Source organism: Erpetoichthys calabaricus, chromosome 1 (genome assembly GCF_900747795.2).
Source record: "Erpetoichthys calabaricus chromosome 1, fErpCal1.3, whole genome shotgun sequence".
Classification (NCBI taxonomy): Eukaryota; Metazoa; Chordata; class Cladistia; order Polypteriformes; family Polypteridae; genus Erpetoichthys; species Erpetoichthys calabaricus.
The window spans coordinates 180,346,518-180,360,675 of record NC_041394.2 but is presented as its reverse complement, the minus strand read 5'-3'; the positions used below and the strand labels follow the sequence as shown (position 1 = coordinate 180,360,675).

Genomic DNA, 14,158 nt, shown 5'->3' with positions numbered 1-14,158 from the left:
AATGAGTCTTTTACAGCGCTCTGGAGGAATTTTGGCCCACTCATCTTTACAAAATTGTTGTAATTCAGCTTTATTTGAGGGTTTTCTAGCATGAACCGCCTTTTTAAGGTCATGCCATAGCATCTCAATTGGATTCAGGTCAGGACTTTGACTAGGCCACTCCAAAGTCTTCATTTTGTTTTCTTCAGCCATTCAGAGGTGGATTTGCTGGTGTGTTTTGGGTCATTGTCCTGTTGCAGCACCCAAGATCGCTTCAGCTTGAGTTGACGAACAGATGGCCGGGCATTCTCCTTCAGGATTTTTTGGTAGTCAGTAGAATTCATGGTTCCATCTATCACAGCAAGCCTTCCAGGTCCTGAAGCAGCAAAACAACCCCAGACCATCACACTACCACCACCATATTTTACTGTTGGTATGATGTTCTTTTTCTGAAATGCTGTGTTCCTTTTACGCCAGATGTAACGGGACATTTGCCTTCCAAAAAGTTCAACTTTTGTCTCATCAGTCCACAAGGTATTTTCCCAAAAGTCTTGGCAATCATTGAGATGTTTCTTAGCAAAATTGAGACGAGCCCTAATGTTCTTTTTGCTTAACAGTGGTTTGCGTCTTGGAAATCTGCCATGCAGGCCGTTTTTGCCCAGTCTCTTTCTTATGGTGGAATCGTGAACACTGATCTTAATTGAGGCAAGTGAGGCCTGCAGTTCTTTAGACGTTGTCCTGGGGTCTTTTGTGACCTCTCGGATGAGTCGTCTCTGCGCTCTTGGGGTAATTTTGGTCGGCCGGCCACTCCTGGGAAGGTTCACCACTGTTCCATGTTTTTGCCATTTGTGGATAATGGCTCTCACTGTGGTTCGCTGGAGTCCCAAAGCTTTAGAAATGGCTTTATAACCTTTACCAGACTGATAGATCTCAATTACTTCTGTTCTCATTTGTTCCTGAATTTCTTTGGATCTTGGCATGATGTCTACCTTTTGAGGTGCTTTTGGTCTACTTCTCTGTGTCAGGCAGCTCCTATTTCAGTGATTTCTTGATTGAAACAGGTGTGGCAGTAATCAGGCCTGGGGGTGGCTACGGAAATTGAACTCAGGTGTGATACACCACAGTTAGGTTATTTTTTAACAAGGGGGCAATTACTTTTTCACACAGGGCCATGTAGGTTTGGATTTTTTTTCTCCCTAAATAATAAAAACCATCATTTAAAAACTGCATTTTGTGTTTACTGGTGTTATATTTGACTAATGGTTAAATGTGTTTGATGATCAGAAACATTTTGTGTGACAAACATGCAAAAGAATAAGAAATCAGGAAGGGGGCAAATAGTTTTTCACACCACTGTATACACACATATATATTGTGAGCTGGGTGGCTGATCGCACCCCTACAGGTTAGAAAACGCTGAAACACTACCTTCACATTGCTCCCTTGCTTGCTGGGCTTACTTGCGGCTGATCTATCGCGTGATCCGCATGGTACGTCGCATACTTAAAAGTCCAAACAGTACCTGTCAGTTTTTGATTGTTTTGCTTTTCTCTCTGTCTCTCTGACCTTCCCTGCTCCAGACGTGCACTCCTTTGAAGAGGAAGATATGTTTGCATTCTTTTAATTGTGAGATGGAACTGTCATTTCCATCTTGTCAAGGAACACGTTTAAACTTTTGAAAACGAGACATATGTTTGTTTGCAGTGTTTGAATAAAGTTCCTGTCTCTACAACCTCCCGTGTTTCTGTGCAAATCTGTGACCCAAGCGTGAAATATACATACAGTAATCCCTCCTCCATCGCGGGGGTTGCGTTCCAGAGCCACCCGCGAAATAAGAAAATCCGCGAAGTAGAAACCATATGTTTATATGGTTATTTTTATATTGTCATGCTTGGGTCACAGATTTGCGCAGAAACACAGGAGGTTGTAGAGAGACAGGAACGTTATTCAAACACTGCAAACAAACATTTGTCTCTTTTTCAAAAGTTTAAACTGTGCTCCATGACAAGACAGAGATGACAGTTCCGTCTCACAATTAAAGGAATGCAAACATATCTTCCTCTTCAAAGGAGCAAACAAATCAATAGTGCTGTTTGGCTTTTAAGTATGCGAAGCACCACGGCACAAAGCTGTTGAAGGCGGCAGCTCACACCGCCTCCGTCAGGAGCAGAGAGAGAGAGAGAGAGAGATAGAGAGACAGATAAAAAAATCAATACGTGCCCTTCGTGCTTTTAAGTATGCGAAGCACCGTTCAGCATGTCGTTTCAAGAAGCAGCTGCAGCTGCACAAAAGATAGCAACGTGAAGATAATCTTTCAGCATTTTTAGACGAGCGTCCGTATCGTCTAGTGCGAACAGCCCCCCTGCTCACACCCCCCTACGTCAGCGCAAGAGAGAGAGAGAGAAAGTAAGTTGGGTAGCTTCTCAGCCATCTGCCAATAGCGTCCCTTGTATGAAATCAACTGGGCAAACCAACTGAGGAAGCATGTACCAGAAATTAAAAGACCCATTGTCCGCAGAAACCCGCGAAGCAGCGAAAAATCCGCGATATATATTTAAATATGCTTACATATAAAATCCGCGATGGAGTGAAGCCGCGAAAGGCGAAGCGCGATATAGCGAGGGATTACTGTACACACACACACATACACACAATGGAATTAACTTTTTGTCTGTTGTTGGTATTGTGTTACTCCTTACAAGTTGGTATTGTGTTACTCCTTACATGTTTCTCCACACGTTTTATTGTTCTATATACACATGAGCCTGGCATGTTACTAGTGTAGCATGGAAAACATGCAGTTAAATTAACTAAAGTAGCTTTATTGAAATGACACTAAAGAACCACAAAGAACAAAGATTCACTCTCTCAAAGTACATATTGACATATGCATGTTCTGCCCTAACAGTGCACATCTCAAAATGGGATCACAATAGAGAGAAGGTTAAGAACACTTACACTAAGGCATTCTCATAAGGGTCTTAGCATTCTTTTTCTAGCTTCTCCCACTAATACACACGAAAATGATGTTGTACTTAGAAAGGGTTCAATTTGGCAAAAACAGGAAACATAAGCATTTTATTTAGTAACAATATTAGCTGAGCTAGAATTCATTATGGACAAACTCACAAATACTTCCAATTTGCACATATTGGATTGATACACATAGTTTTCTGACATGAGTGAGTAGAGAAACAGGATGGATGGATGGATAAATAATATTACTACAAGACGGCCAGAAAATGATCATTTCTGACATATATGACAACACAATAAACATTACGACTTAATTCTAAAAATTATTTCCCTAGAAAAACTCAAACATTATTTCTATGAGAGAGCTATGAATTCAAAAATAATGAGATCATTGAAACCATGATGGATTATCATTCAAAGTGGAAAAGGATGAACTATAGTACTTAACTGGCAAAAAGAATATTGTGACACATATTCTTATTCATCCTGTACACCAATTAATGTATGTTATGCTAACAGAAAAAAGGATTACCTGTAATACTTTCTCATCCAGAGCTCTGTGCTTTCCTTGCACTTTATAACGTGGACGTTTGTGGGCAGCTGGATCGGCAGCATCAGAAAATATTGAACAGTAATCTTGTAGTTTATCAGGGGCAGGGTACTTTGCACTAGAAAAAACCTGTTAAAGATAAAAAAAAAAAAAAATAAAGTTAAAAAAAAAAGTTTAAAAATAATATTTTCACATAAGCAGGAAAGAAGCTTATGTGAAAAGTAGCTTTCTGTGTTTTCTCTATTTGAGTATTTACAGGTTTGTTTTATCAGGTGTTATAATTATAACCCAAAAAATATTTATAAAAAGGTTAGGGTTTTATTAGACTCTTCTTTAACTCTGATAGAAAAGGCATACAATAGTGAATACTTTTACAAGCACTGTATATTTATTGGTCTCGCCTGTTGTGAGAGATGGACATCTAGGACGGAGCTCCGCTGGCAGCAGTGTTATCTAACTTTTTTTAAGATATATCCAAGATATCCCGTGTTTAGTCAACCCGGGAGAACTGAATTATAAATACAGTAATCCCTCCTCCATCGCGGGGGCTGCGTTCCAGAGCCACCCGCGAAATAAGAAAATCCGCGAAGTAGAAACCATATGTTTATATGGTTATTTTTATATTGTCATGCTTGGGTCACAGATTTGCGCAGAAACACAGGAGGCTGTAGAGAGACAGGAACGTTATTCAAACACTGCAAACAAACATTTGTCTCTTTTTCAAAAGTTTAAACTGTGCTCCATGACAAGACAGAGATGACAGTTCCGTCTCACAATTAAAAGAATGCAAACATATCTTCCTCTTCAAAGGAGTGCGTGTCAGGAGCAGTGACTGTCACAGAGATAGAGAGAAAAGCAAACAAATCAATAGGGCTGTTTGGCTTTTAAGTATGCGAAGCACCGCGGCACAAAGCTGTTGAAGGCGGCAGCTCACACCCCCTCCGTCAGGAGCAGACAAAGAGAGAGAGAGAGAGAGAGACAGTTTGTTTTTCAATCAAAAATCAATACGTGCCCTTCGAGCTTTTAAGTATGCGAAGCACCATGCAGCATGTCGTTTCAGGAAGCAGCTGCACAAAAGATAGCAACGTGAAGATAATCTTTCAGCATTTTTAGACGAGCGTCCGTATCGTCTAGGTGTGCGAACAGCCCCCCTGCTCAATCCCCCTACGTCAGGATCAGAGAAAGTCAGCACAAGAGAGAGAGAAAAGTAAGCTGGGTAGCTTCTCAGCCATCTGCCAATAGCGTCCCTTGTATGAAATCAACTGGGCAAACCAACTGAGGAAGCATGTACCAGAAATTAAAAGACCCATTGTCCTCAGAAATCCGCGAGCCAGCAAAAAATCTGCGATATATATTTAAATATGCTTACATATAAAATCCGCGATGGAGTGAAGCCGCGAAAGGCGAAGCGCGATATAGCGAGGGATTACTGTATATTAAAAAGCATGAGCAGGAAACCAAGGAGTCAGAAACAGAAGGAAGAGAAGAAAAAAGTACTGTGGTTTTCCTTATGGAGGATTTTAACCAGAAAGACATGAAAGACGATCTGTCCAGATACCACCAACTGATCAACTGTTCTGCATGTGAGGGCAGAACATTGGATCACTTTTACACCAACATTAAAGGGGTATTTCACCATTTCTCCTCTGCACTGCTTAGTAATTCTGACCATGCCATGATTATGCTTGATCCCAGCTATAAACGGAAACTGAGCCGTCAAAGCCCATCAGGTCTATTACCCGCAGATGGACTCCTGAAGTGGTTGGAATGCTGAGGGACTGTTCAGACTTCACGGATTGGGTAGTCATGGAAGGCTGGTGTAGCAGCATAGATGAATATGCTGATATTGTAACATCTAAAATCTCCTTCTGTAAAGATGCATGTCTCCCCAAGACCACCATTTTGAGATACAACTATCACATGCTGCGGTTCACTAAGTAGGTGAGGGCTCTCAGAGCTGCAAAGGACCAGGCATACAGGTATAGGAACAGAGATGAACAATGATCTGCACAGCAGTTTAACACTAGAATCCCTGAAGTTTGAATTTTTCCGTTGTCCCCGACCGCCTTAAATTTTCCTAACATACGCCAAGAAGCTTGTAGCTCCTTATCACTGCGCCAATAGCCCGCTTTTGTTTTACAAATGTCTAGATTAGCAGAACACAGCTTGCTACACCCCCTACCCCCTATTCAGTCACATAAAGGCATCGATCGCCCTGCTGCAATCCTCACAGCTGAAGTCTGTATTAAAGTGTTTATCTGGTGATGCGTTTGAAAGGAATTATATAAGTAATGAAATATCACGATTTGAAATACATACATTTCATGTGTGTTCTATGTCTACAAAGATCTGTGTAAATATAGAATGAGAGGAAACGCTGGGCAAGTAATGCTGAACATAATGGCTAAAACAGAAAATGTTTTCATATGTTACAGTAATAATGACATAATTTTAACATGAAGTACAGGATGTGTGAAGCCCAAATATCCAACAAAACACTTTCACAATAGGTGCAATAAAACAAATATACTTTAATTCAAGAATAAAACTGAAGAAAAAGAAATTGCTCAATCGACATGTTGCTGAAGCCCAACTATTGGTCGGTACAAAATAAAAGACATTTGCATACATGTGTGTTTGTACGTTTCATTTTCAACCAGTTGTCACAGTGGTAACTCTGCTCTGTCACGGATCTGGGCAGATGGTGCAGTGGATAAGCTACAGTTTAGCAATGGCGTGGTAATAGGTTCAAATCCCACGACTTCTCTGTTTTTAGCGCTTTGAGTAGTGAGCTGATATTATTATTATTATTATTATTATTATTATCATCATATAACAAAAACATACATTTAATGTGAATCTGTAACATCCTGTGTAAATTTATGGTATTTGTAAAAGATGATACTTTTCCTCGCACATGGACATTCATATCAACATGTTATTTGAACGATTTTTCTATTCATTCAGTTTTATACTTGGATTCTTAAATAAAACTAATTATGACTTTTATCGAAGCCTTAGGGATTCTAGTGTTAAAGTAAGTCTAAATGCTACTTTTTTATTATATTATAGACATTTCAATGGAGACATAAAACAATATGGTTCTTGTTGTGATATGGATTAGCCTTAAAATGCATCGTCTACAGTTCAAAAACTGTTATGCTGGGTCATAGCTATTGGAAATATGTGTGGACCCTCTTAGATATCTGCAAAAACACCATCAGTTCAAGTATTTGCCAGTTAGTAAAGCAACATATTAAAATATCATTTTACAGATAATGTCATTCAAACTCATTTTGTCAAAGATTTACTTTTTACAACACCTAGAGTAAACATAATTTAAAACAAGCTCCATAATGTCTTTGGTTAATTACAAACTACAATGAAATTACTGTTATCTAATAGGGCAGAATGCCTGTTAAACAGTTAACCTCCTTAGTGTTACACTTTTTCTTGAAAAAACGTAAACAGCGTTGCATTTTTTTTGCTTGAAAAATTACATATTTATTAAATCTGATCTTACTTCTGTAAAATGTGCAAAACACTAAAAGTACAAAGTCAGAAGTGTAGAAACTATAATAATGATACATATAATAACAATAACGAATATTATTATTATTATTATTATTAATAATTCTAATATCGTATATACTTTCAAAATGTTTTGTTTGTGTAGTATATCTTGAAGCACGGTGAAATACACAATCCAACATCACAGTCAGGATAATAGTAGCATGATTTATTGCGGATTTTCTTTCCATACCGATCAGCTTTTGAACAGTACACTGCATGTGTGACTGACACAAGTGTCATGTTCGGATTCATCATAATTGCTTTCCATTTCACTATCAGTTTCAGTTTCACTGCCTGAAAAAAGATTCACTTCATCATCACTGCCCGTATCACTGTCAAGAAGAGTGTGCAACACCTGGGCTGCTGAAAAACATTTCTTACAAGACACCATGATGAGGCTAGGAGAAGACATGTCTGCACCATTGGCTGGGTAACTCTCAGGCCTATCTCTTACGCAAGACACACCTATATCGTTTCCTGAGCAATGCCAGGCACTAACGCTGTTGGCACTTTTACAGCCCAAGTAATCCTCGGGTCTAACACTTTTAACACTGTTTTTACAGCCCGAGTGACGCTTGGGTCTATTGCTAAGGTAGTTAATAATATAACACGGGTTTTCTTTAAATGATCCATTTTTGCATGATTTTTCCATGATCTAAAAAAAAAAAAAAAATTGGTGTCCACAAATGACCTTCCCTACAATAAAATCATGATTTTGAAATTTTGTGTGAGAAATATACTATGCATTTCATATTTATATACATAGACAGACGCACCCATCAACAAAGTTGAATGTAAAATTATCTCTCTTTCTATATACTCTCTGTGTAGACACAAATCAGATAAATTTATATCTGAACCTCTACTATATCTGGAAAAATTTGCAATAATGGAAGCCTCACAATTCATCCATTGGTTTTTTCAAACGTGCTTATCCAGAGTAGGAGCTAATCCATTGCAGTTTGAACACACAGGCGTTAAGGACCAATTCAGCATTGTCAATCCACCTGATCTGCATGTCTTTGGAGTTTCAGTGGAATCAGGAGCATCCAGAGGAAACCAATACTTTATATTTTAAATTTTAGTGCAAAAAAGTAAATTTGTAGCGGGGCTACATAGTAGTAATAGTGTTGTCCATGTTCGTGCTGAGTGCGTTTTGTTTCCATCGTCCCGTTTGCCGTTTATGTGTGCGTCAGTAAATGTCGTCCCCATCAACACAGGTGGGACAGACGATGGGAAGAGACCGCAGCCCCAAGATGGAAAGCACCCGTTTTCAATCAAAATCAGTTACATCCAGCTCTCAACTATTTAAACTATCAGGAGGGAACAGAGAGGGGAGGAAAGGGAGAAAGATGGAGATTTTCATTTTCAAGACCACGAACCATCTTTACCTGCTGTTTTTCCACATCACGCTTTTGGTAACCGGTTTGTTTTTCATTTCGCCAGACTGGCTTCACTTCCTTCATCTCCAGAGACCCCGGGGTCGGACTACATCATCCACCACAAGCTGAGGATTCACGGTGAGGTTGTTCCATTTGTTCCGGTAAATACAAACGCATCACATACAGTGCATCCGGAAAGCACACAGCGCATCACTTTTTCCACATTTTGTTATGTTACAGCCTTATTCCAAAATGGATTAAATTCATTTTTTTCCTCAGAATTCTGCACACAACACCCCATAATGACAACGTGAAAAACGTTTACCTGAGATTTTTGCAAATTTATTAAAAACTAGCAAAATACCCGCGCTTCGCAGCGGAGAAGTAGTGTGTTAAAGAGGTTATGAAAAAAAAAGGAAACATTTTAAAAATAACGTAACATGATTGTCAATGTAATTGTGTTGTCATTGTTATAACTGTTGCTGTGTTTTATATATATATATATATATATATATATATATATATATATATATATATATATATATATATATATATATATTATATATATATAATATACACACACACATAAACATTTATATACATATACATATATATACATATCTACATATACACATCTACATATACCGGTATATACACACATACATAAACACACACATAAGACTTACTGACTGAAACGGGCTTTCATTGACAATCATGTTACGTTATTTTTAAAATGTTTCCTTTTTTTTCATAAGCTCTTTAACACAGTACTTCTCCGCTGCGAAGCGCGGGTATTTTGCTAGTATATATATATATATATATATATACATATACACACATACATGCAGTTTTAATAACACAGAAATCAATATAAACATTAACATCATTATCATATGAGAATATGAAGTAATATATAAGAAGCACATTTCATATAAATATAAATTATTAAACAGTAAAATCTTCTTCTGTAATTTGCTACCGTGGCAATTTGTGTGTCTGTCCAGGATTTTAAATGACCTGTAGCTCGCAAACCGTTTCACCTATACACTTGAAATGTGGTACACATATAGTACGTCACGTCTACTATCCGTTTTATGGGTGATGATCGTTTTACTCTTTTTATCTTTATTTTATTTTATTGTAGAATCAACTCCTATCTGCGCACAGCAGGGCAGCCGTGGGCGGATGCGTATGGTGTATTCACTCCATGTTATCGTGCATTGCGCTGTCAGTGGTATTTTGATAAAAGAATTTGAACAACATATAAGAAGCGTATAAATTATTAAACAGTAAAACATTAACATTTAAGAAGTAAAGTTACATGAAGTACTACTGCAGTGCCTTCGGGTATACCTCATTTTTTGTTTGCCCATTACATGCTTAAATGTATAAATTTTTTGGTGCACCTACCCGAGAACACGCGACATATAACCGAGCGTGGGAGAAGCATGGATTTTAAACACTTGTTGAGTTGATCTGCTGGTCTCCCTCGTGGAATAACTGGTAATGTTTGACTAAAATCTACAGCGAGTAAAACGACATTACCTCCTATTTTTTTTTTTTACGATCTCTGAGATCTTGCTTTTTTCGGTTCAAGGCTTCATAAGCTCTTTTATGTTGTATGGTGTACTTATCCCAAACCATCATCTTTGAATGTTGCAAGACTTTCGCCTTGTATGTAGATCGGGGTAATTACATTCATTGCATTCCTAGTCTGAATCACAATGTGATTGTATGGGTGGTTACCTGGTACTGTACGGTTGCCACCCGTCCTTTAAAATACGGAATCGTGCCGCGTTTGAGAATGAAATTGCGCGTCCCGTTTTCAATCAATACTGGACGGGATTTATCCCGTATTTTTTTTATAATTTTTTTTTTTAAAGCAGCGTCTCATGCAAATCATCCCACACGCATTTTATGAAGATGCCTCCTTTCCTACTTTTGATTGGGTAATACTTGATGTCATCGTTAGTTTGATTGGTGTTTTTAACTGTCCAGTGAGGAGGGCGTGTCTTTTAAGTACAGTCTGCAAAGTGTTGGCACTGAGATGTGGCGTCAGCGCCATTGTTGAAGCCCCTAACGTTGCGGTCAGCAAGTCGGCTAACATCCGCCATGTGCCGTCTTTCAGTTGCGAGAAGCAGATCATAGAATGGTTGAAATTGTTGCCCCTAACGTTGCGCCACGGCGTGTGGTTCGTTTATACCTCGTGTCTTCTCATTAAACTTTTATCTCGCGAATATGTTATTGCAATCCGCAGCGGGAGCGTTTCTATAAACTTAATTTAAACTTACGTTTTACACCGTGCTTTGTTTCCCTTATGAACATGCTTGTATGCTTAACTCGCTCCGTTCTCAATTGTTTAATTAATTTTTTGCTCTTCGCTGTTTGCGGCTGTTCCTCCATTTCCCCCTACTTTGTTCTTTTATCTCGCGAATATGTTATTGCAATCCTTAACGGGAGCGTTTCAATAAACTGATTGAAAATAGTTTTGCATTTACCTTTTTAGTAAAAGGCGAGCTTTTAAGCCTGAGAAATCACCCCATAAATGCAGACGTTTAATTGCACATGTGTTAATATGTATGGTTACACAGTATTAAAAGACAGTGAACAACGTCAGTTACCTTTGTTCCCGCGTTTGATAAAAGGTGAGCTTTTAAGCCTGAGAAATCACCCCGTAAATGCACACGTTTAATTGCACATGTGTTAATATGTATGCTTACACAGTATTAAAAGACAGTCAAAAATTAACGTCATTTACCTTCGTTCCCGCGTGTGACTCGTGCTGTAAATCTCTTCCTTGTTTTTAGTTCACGTGATTACGTAGGAGGCGTGATGACGCGATACGTGACTCCGCCTCCTCCATTACAGTGTATGGACAAAAAATATGTTCCAGTTATGACCATTACGCTTTGAATTTCGAAATGAAACCTGCCTAACTTTTGTAAGTAAGCTGTAAGGAATGAGCCTGCCAAATTTCAGCCTTCCACCTACACGGGAAGTTGGAGAATTAGTGATGAGTCAGTCAGTCAGTCAGTGAGTGAGTGAGTCAGTCAGTGAGGGCTTTGCCTTTTATTATTATAGATAAAAAAACTGAGAAATCACATGTACATAAGTATTCACAGCTTTTGCTCAATACTTTGTCGATGCACCTTTGGCAGCAATTACAGCCTCAAGTCTTTTTGAATATGATGCCACAAGCTTGGCACACCTATCCTTGGCCAATTTCGCCCATTCCTCTTTACAGCAACTCTCAAGCTCAATCAGGTTGGATGGGAAGCGTCGGTGCACAGCCATTTTAAGATCTCTCCTGAGATGTTCAATCGGATTCAAGTCTGGGCCACTCAAGGACATTCACAGAGTTGTCCTGAAGCAACTCCTTTGATATCTTGGCTGTGTGCTTAGGGTCGTTGTCCTGCTGAAAGATGAACTGTCGCCCCAGTCGGAGGTCAAGAGCGCTCTGGAGCAGGTTTTCATCCAGGATGTCTCTGTACATTGCTGCAGTCATCTTTCCCTTGATCCTGACTAGTCTCCCAGTTCCTGCCGCTGAAAAACATCCCCACAGCATGACGCTCCCCCCACCATACTTCACTGTAGGGATGGTGCCAGGTTTCCCCCAAATGTAACGCCTGGCATTTACACCAAAGAGTTCAATCTTTATCTCATGAGACCAGAGAATTTTCTTTCTCATGGTCTGAGAGTCTTTCAGGTGCCTTTTGGCAGCTCCAGGCGGGCTGCCATGTGCCTTTTACTAAGGAGTGGCTTCCGTCTGGCCACTCTACCACACAGGCCTGATTGGTGGATTGCTGCAGAGATGGTTGTCCTTCTGGAAGGTTCTCCTCTCTCCACAGAGGACCTCTGGAGCTCTGACAGAGTGACCATCGGGTTCTTGGTCACCTCCCTGACTAAGGCCCTTCTCCTCCGATCGCTCAGTTTAGATGGCCAGCCAGCTCTAGGAAGAGTCCTGGTGGTTTCAAACTTCTTCCACTTACGGATGATGGAGGCCACTGTGCTCATTGGGACCTTCAAAGCAGCAGAAATTTTTCTGTAACCTTCCCCAGATTTGTGCCTCGAATAAATCCTGTCTCGGAGGTCTACAGACAATTCCTTTGACTTCATGCTTGGTTTGTGCTCTGATATGAACTGTCAACTGTGAGACCTTATATAGACAGGTGTGTGCCTTTCCAAATCCTGTCCAATCAACTGAATTTACCACAGGTGAACTCCAATTAAGCTGCAGAAACATCTCAAGGATGATCAGGGGAAACAGGATGCATTTGAGCTCAATTTTGAGCTTCATGGCAAAGGCTATAAATACTTATGTACATGTGCTTTCTCAATTTTTTTATTTTTAATAAATTTGCAAAAACCTCAAGTAAACTTTTTCATGTTGTCATTATGGGGTGTTGTGTGTAGAATTCTGAGGAAAAAAATTAATTCAATCCATTTTGGAATAAGGCTGTAACATAACAAAATGTGGAAAAAGCGATGTGCTGTGAATACTTTCCGGATGCACTGTATCTGTTGACCAGTCATCTGCATTCTGGACAGTAATATACTCGGACTCAAGTTCACGATCATTCATTCTGTATTTCATTCATTATTGTTATTCGTTGTTTGTTATATGTTACAGGGGCAAGGGAGGGTTTGTTGTGTATATACATGGTGGTGTCACGTTGTTGCTTTGGTGGAGGGGATATATATTTTTTTTTTCTATGTGTGAAATGTGCAGTAGTGTTTTGTTTGCCATTTAATATAATTAACCACCTATTTTTACATATCATCTGTTTTTGTGTGCTTGTTTAAACCGTCGATTGTGGGGAAAATTTCATTTGTTAGTGGTACGGCTTGATATTTAGATTCATCTCAGTAATTTATCCAGGCCACAGGTCTTGGTAGTGTAGCTGCCAGCTGGGTAAGGGGTCGGCCTTTACAAACTGTGATATTACTTGTTAATTAAATTAAAACTGTATTTATTTTTTCAATAAAATGAGTGATGCTTGCAGTCCTGAACTGCACTGCAAACCCTGTAAACAAATTAGGCCCACACTGGATCCAAAACTTCTTAATAAAAATATATTTTTTAACAAAAACAGACAAATCATAATAAAAGTATTGAAATAAACACATTGTTTATTACATATGAACCCTGTGGTAAAGAATATGAGAACATGAATGAATTGTATAGGACTTTTGTGCCTAGTCATATTTATTTTCATTACTCAGTGCAATCTGCTCAAACAAGCATCCCTTTGGGGTCTGTATGTCTCTTGTGTACATCAGAACTATTTCAACTGCAACTGCACTGCTAAACAATCTATACAAATTAACATTACAATGATGACTGATGCTTCTATTAATTAATCTTATTTCTGATTTTTTTCTGTGTCTCATTAAGAATTTATACTTCATGCAGGGACTTCATGCAGGGACTCATGCAGGGCTACTTTATGTATTCAGAAATGTCACACTGTTTGTTTTTATTCTAGTGGCCTTATTATATTTCATTTGTACAATGCATTTCAATAAAGACAAAAGAAGAAAACTACTGTCACAAATGCTGGAGTTAAACAAGGTTGTTGCTATGGCTTTTTCTACCATAATGATTTGTTAAAGAATTAGTGCAGCTGCTGAAGATTTAACTTTAGTTCATGGTTGGTTGAAAATATTACAGGCAGCCTTTTAATCCCATTTTGTAGCA

General features: G+C 38.8%; 1 protein-coding gene across 1 annotated transcript in view; it reads right to left on the bottom strand.

Annotated features, from left to right (window-relative positions):
* The window catches only part of wash1 (WAS protein family homolog 1), a 167,887-nt gene that overhangs the window by 96,573 nt on the left and 57,156 nt on the right, over window positions 1-14,158 (bottom strand). The window contains exon 4 of the mRNA XM_028809261.2: window positions 3,488-3,634. Coding sequence (XP_028665094.1) covers window positions 3,488-3,634 — 147 coding nt within the window. The remainder of the gene's footprint in view (window positions 1-3,487; window positions 3,635-14,158) is intronic.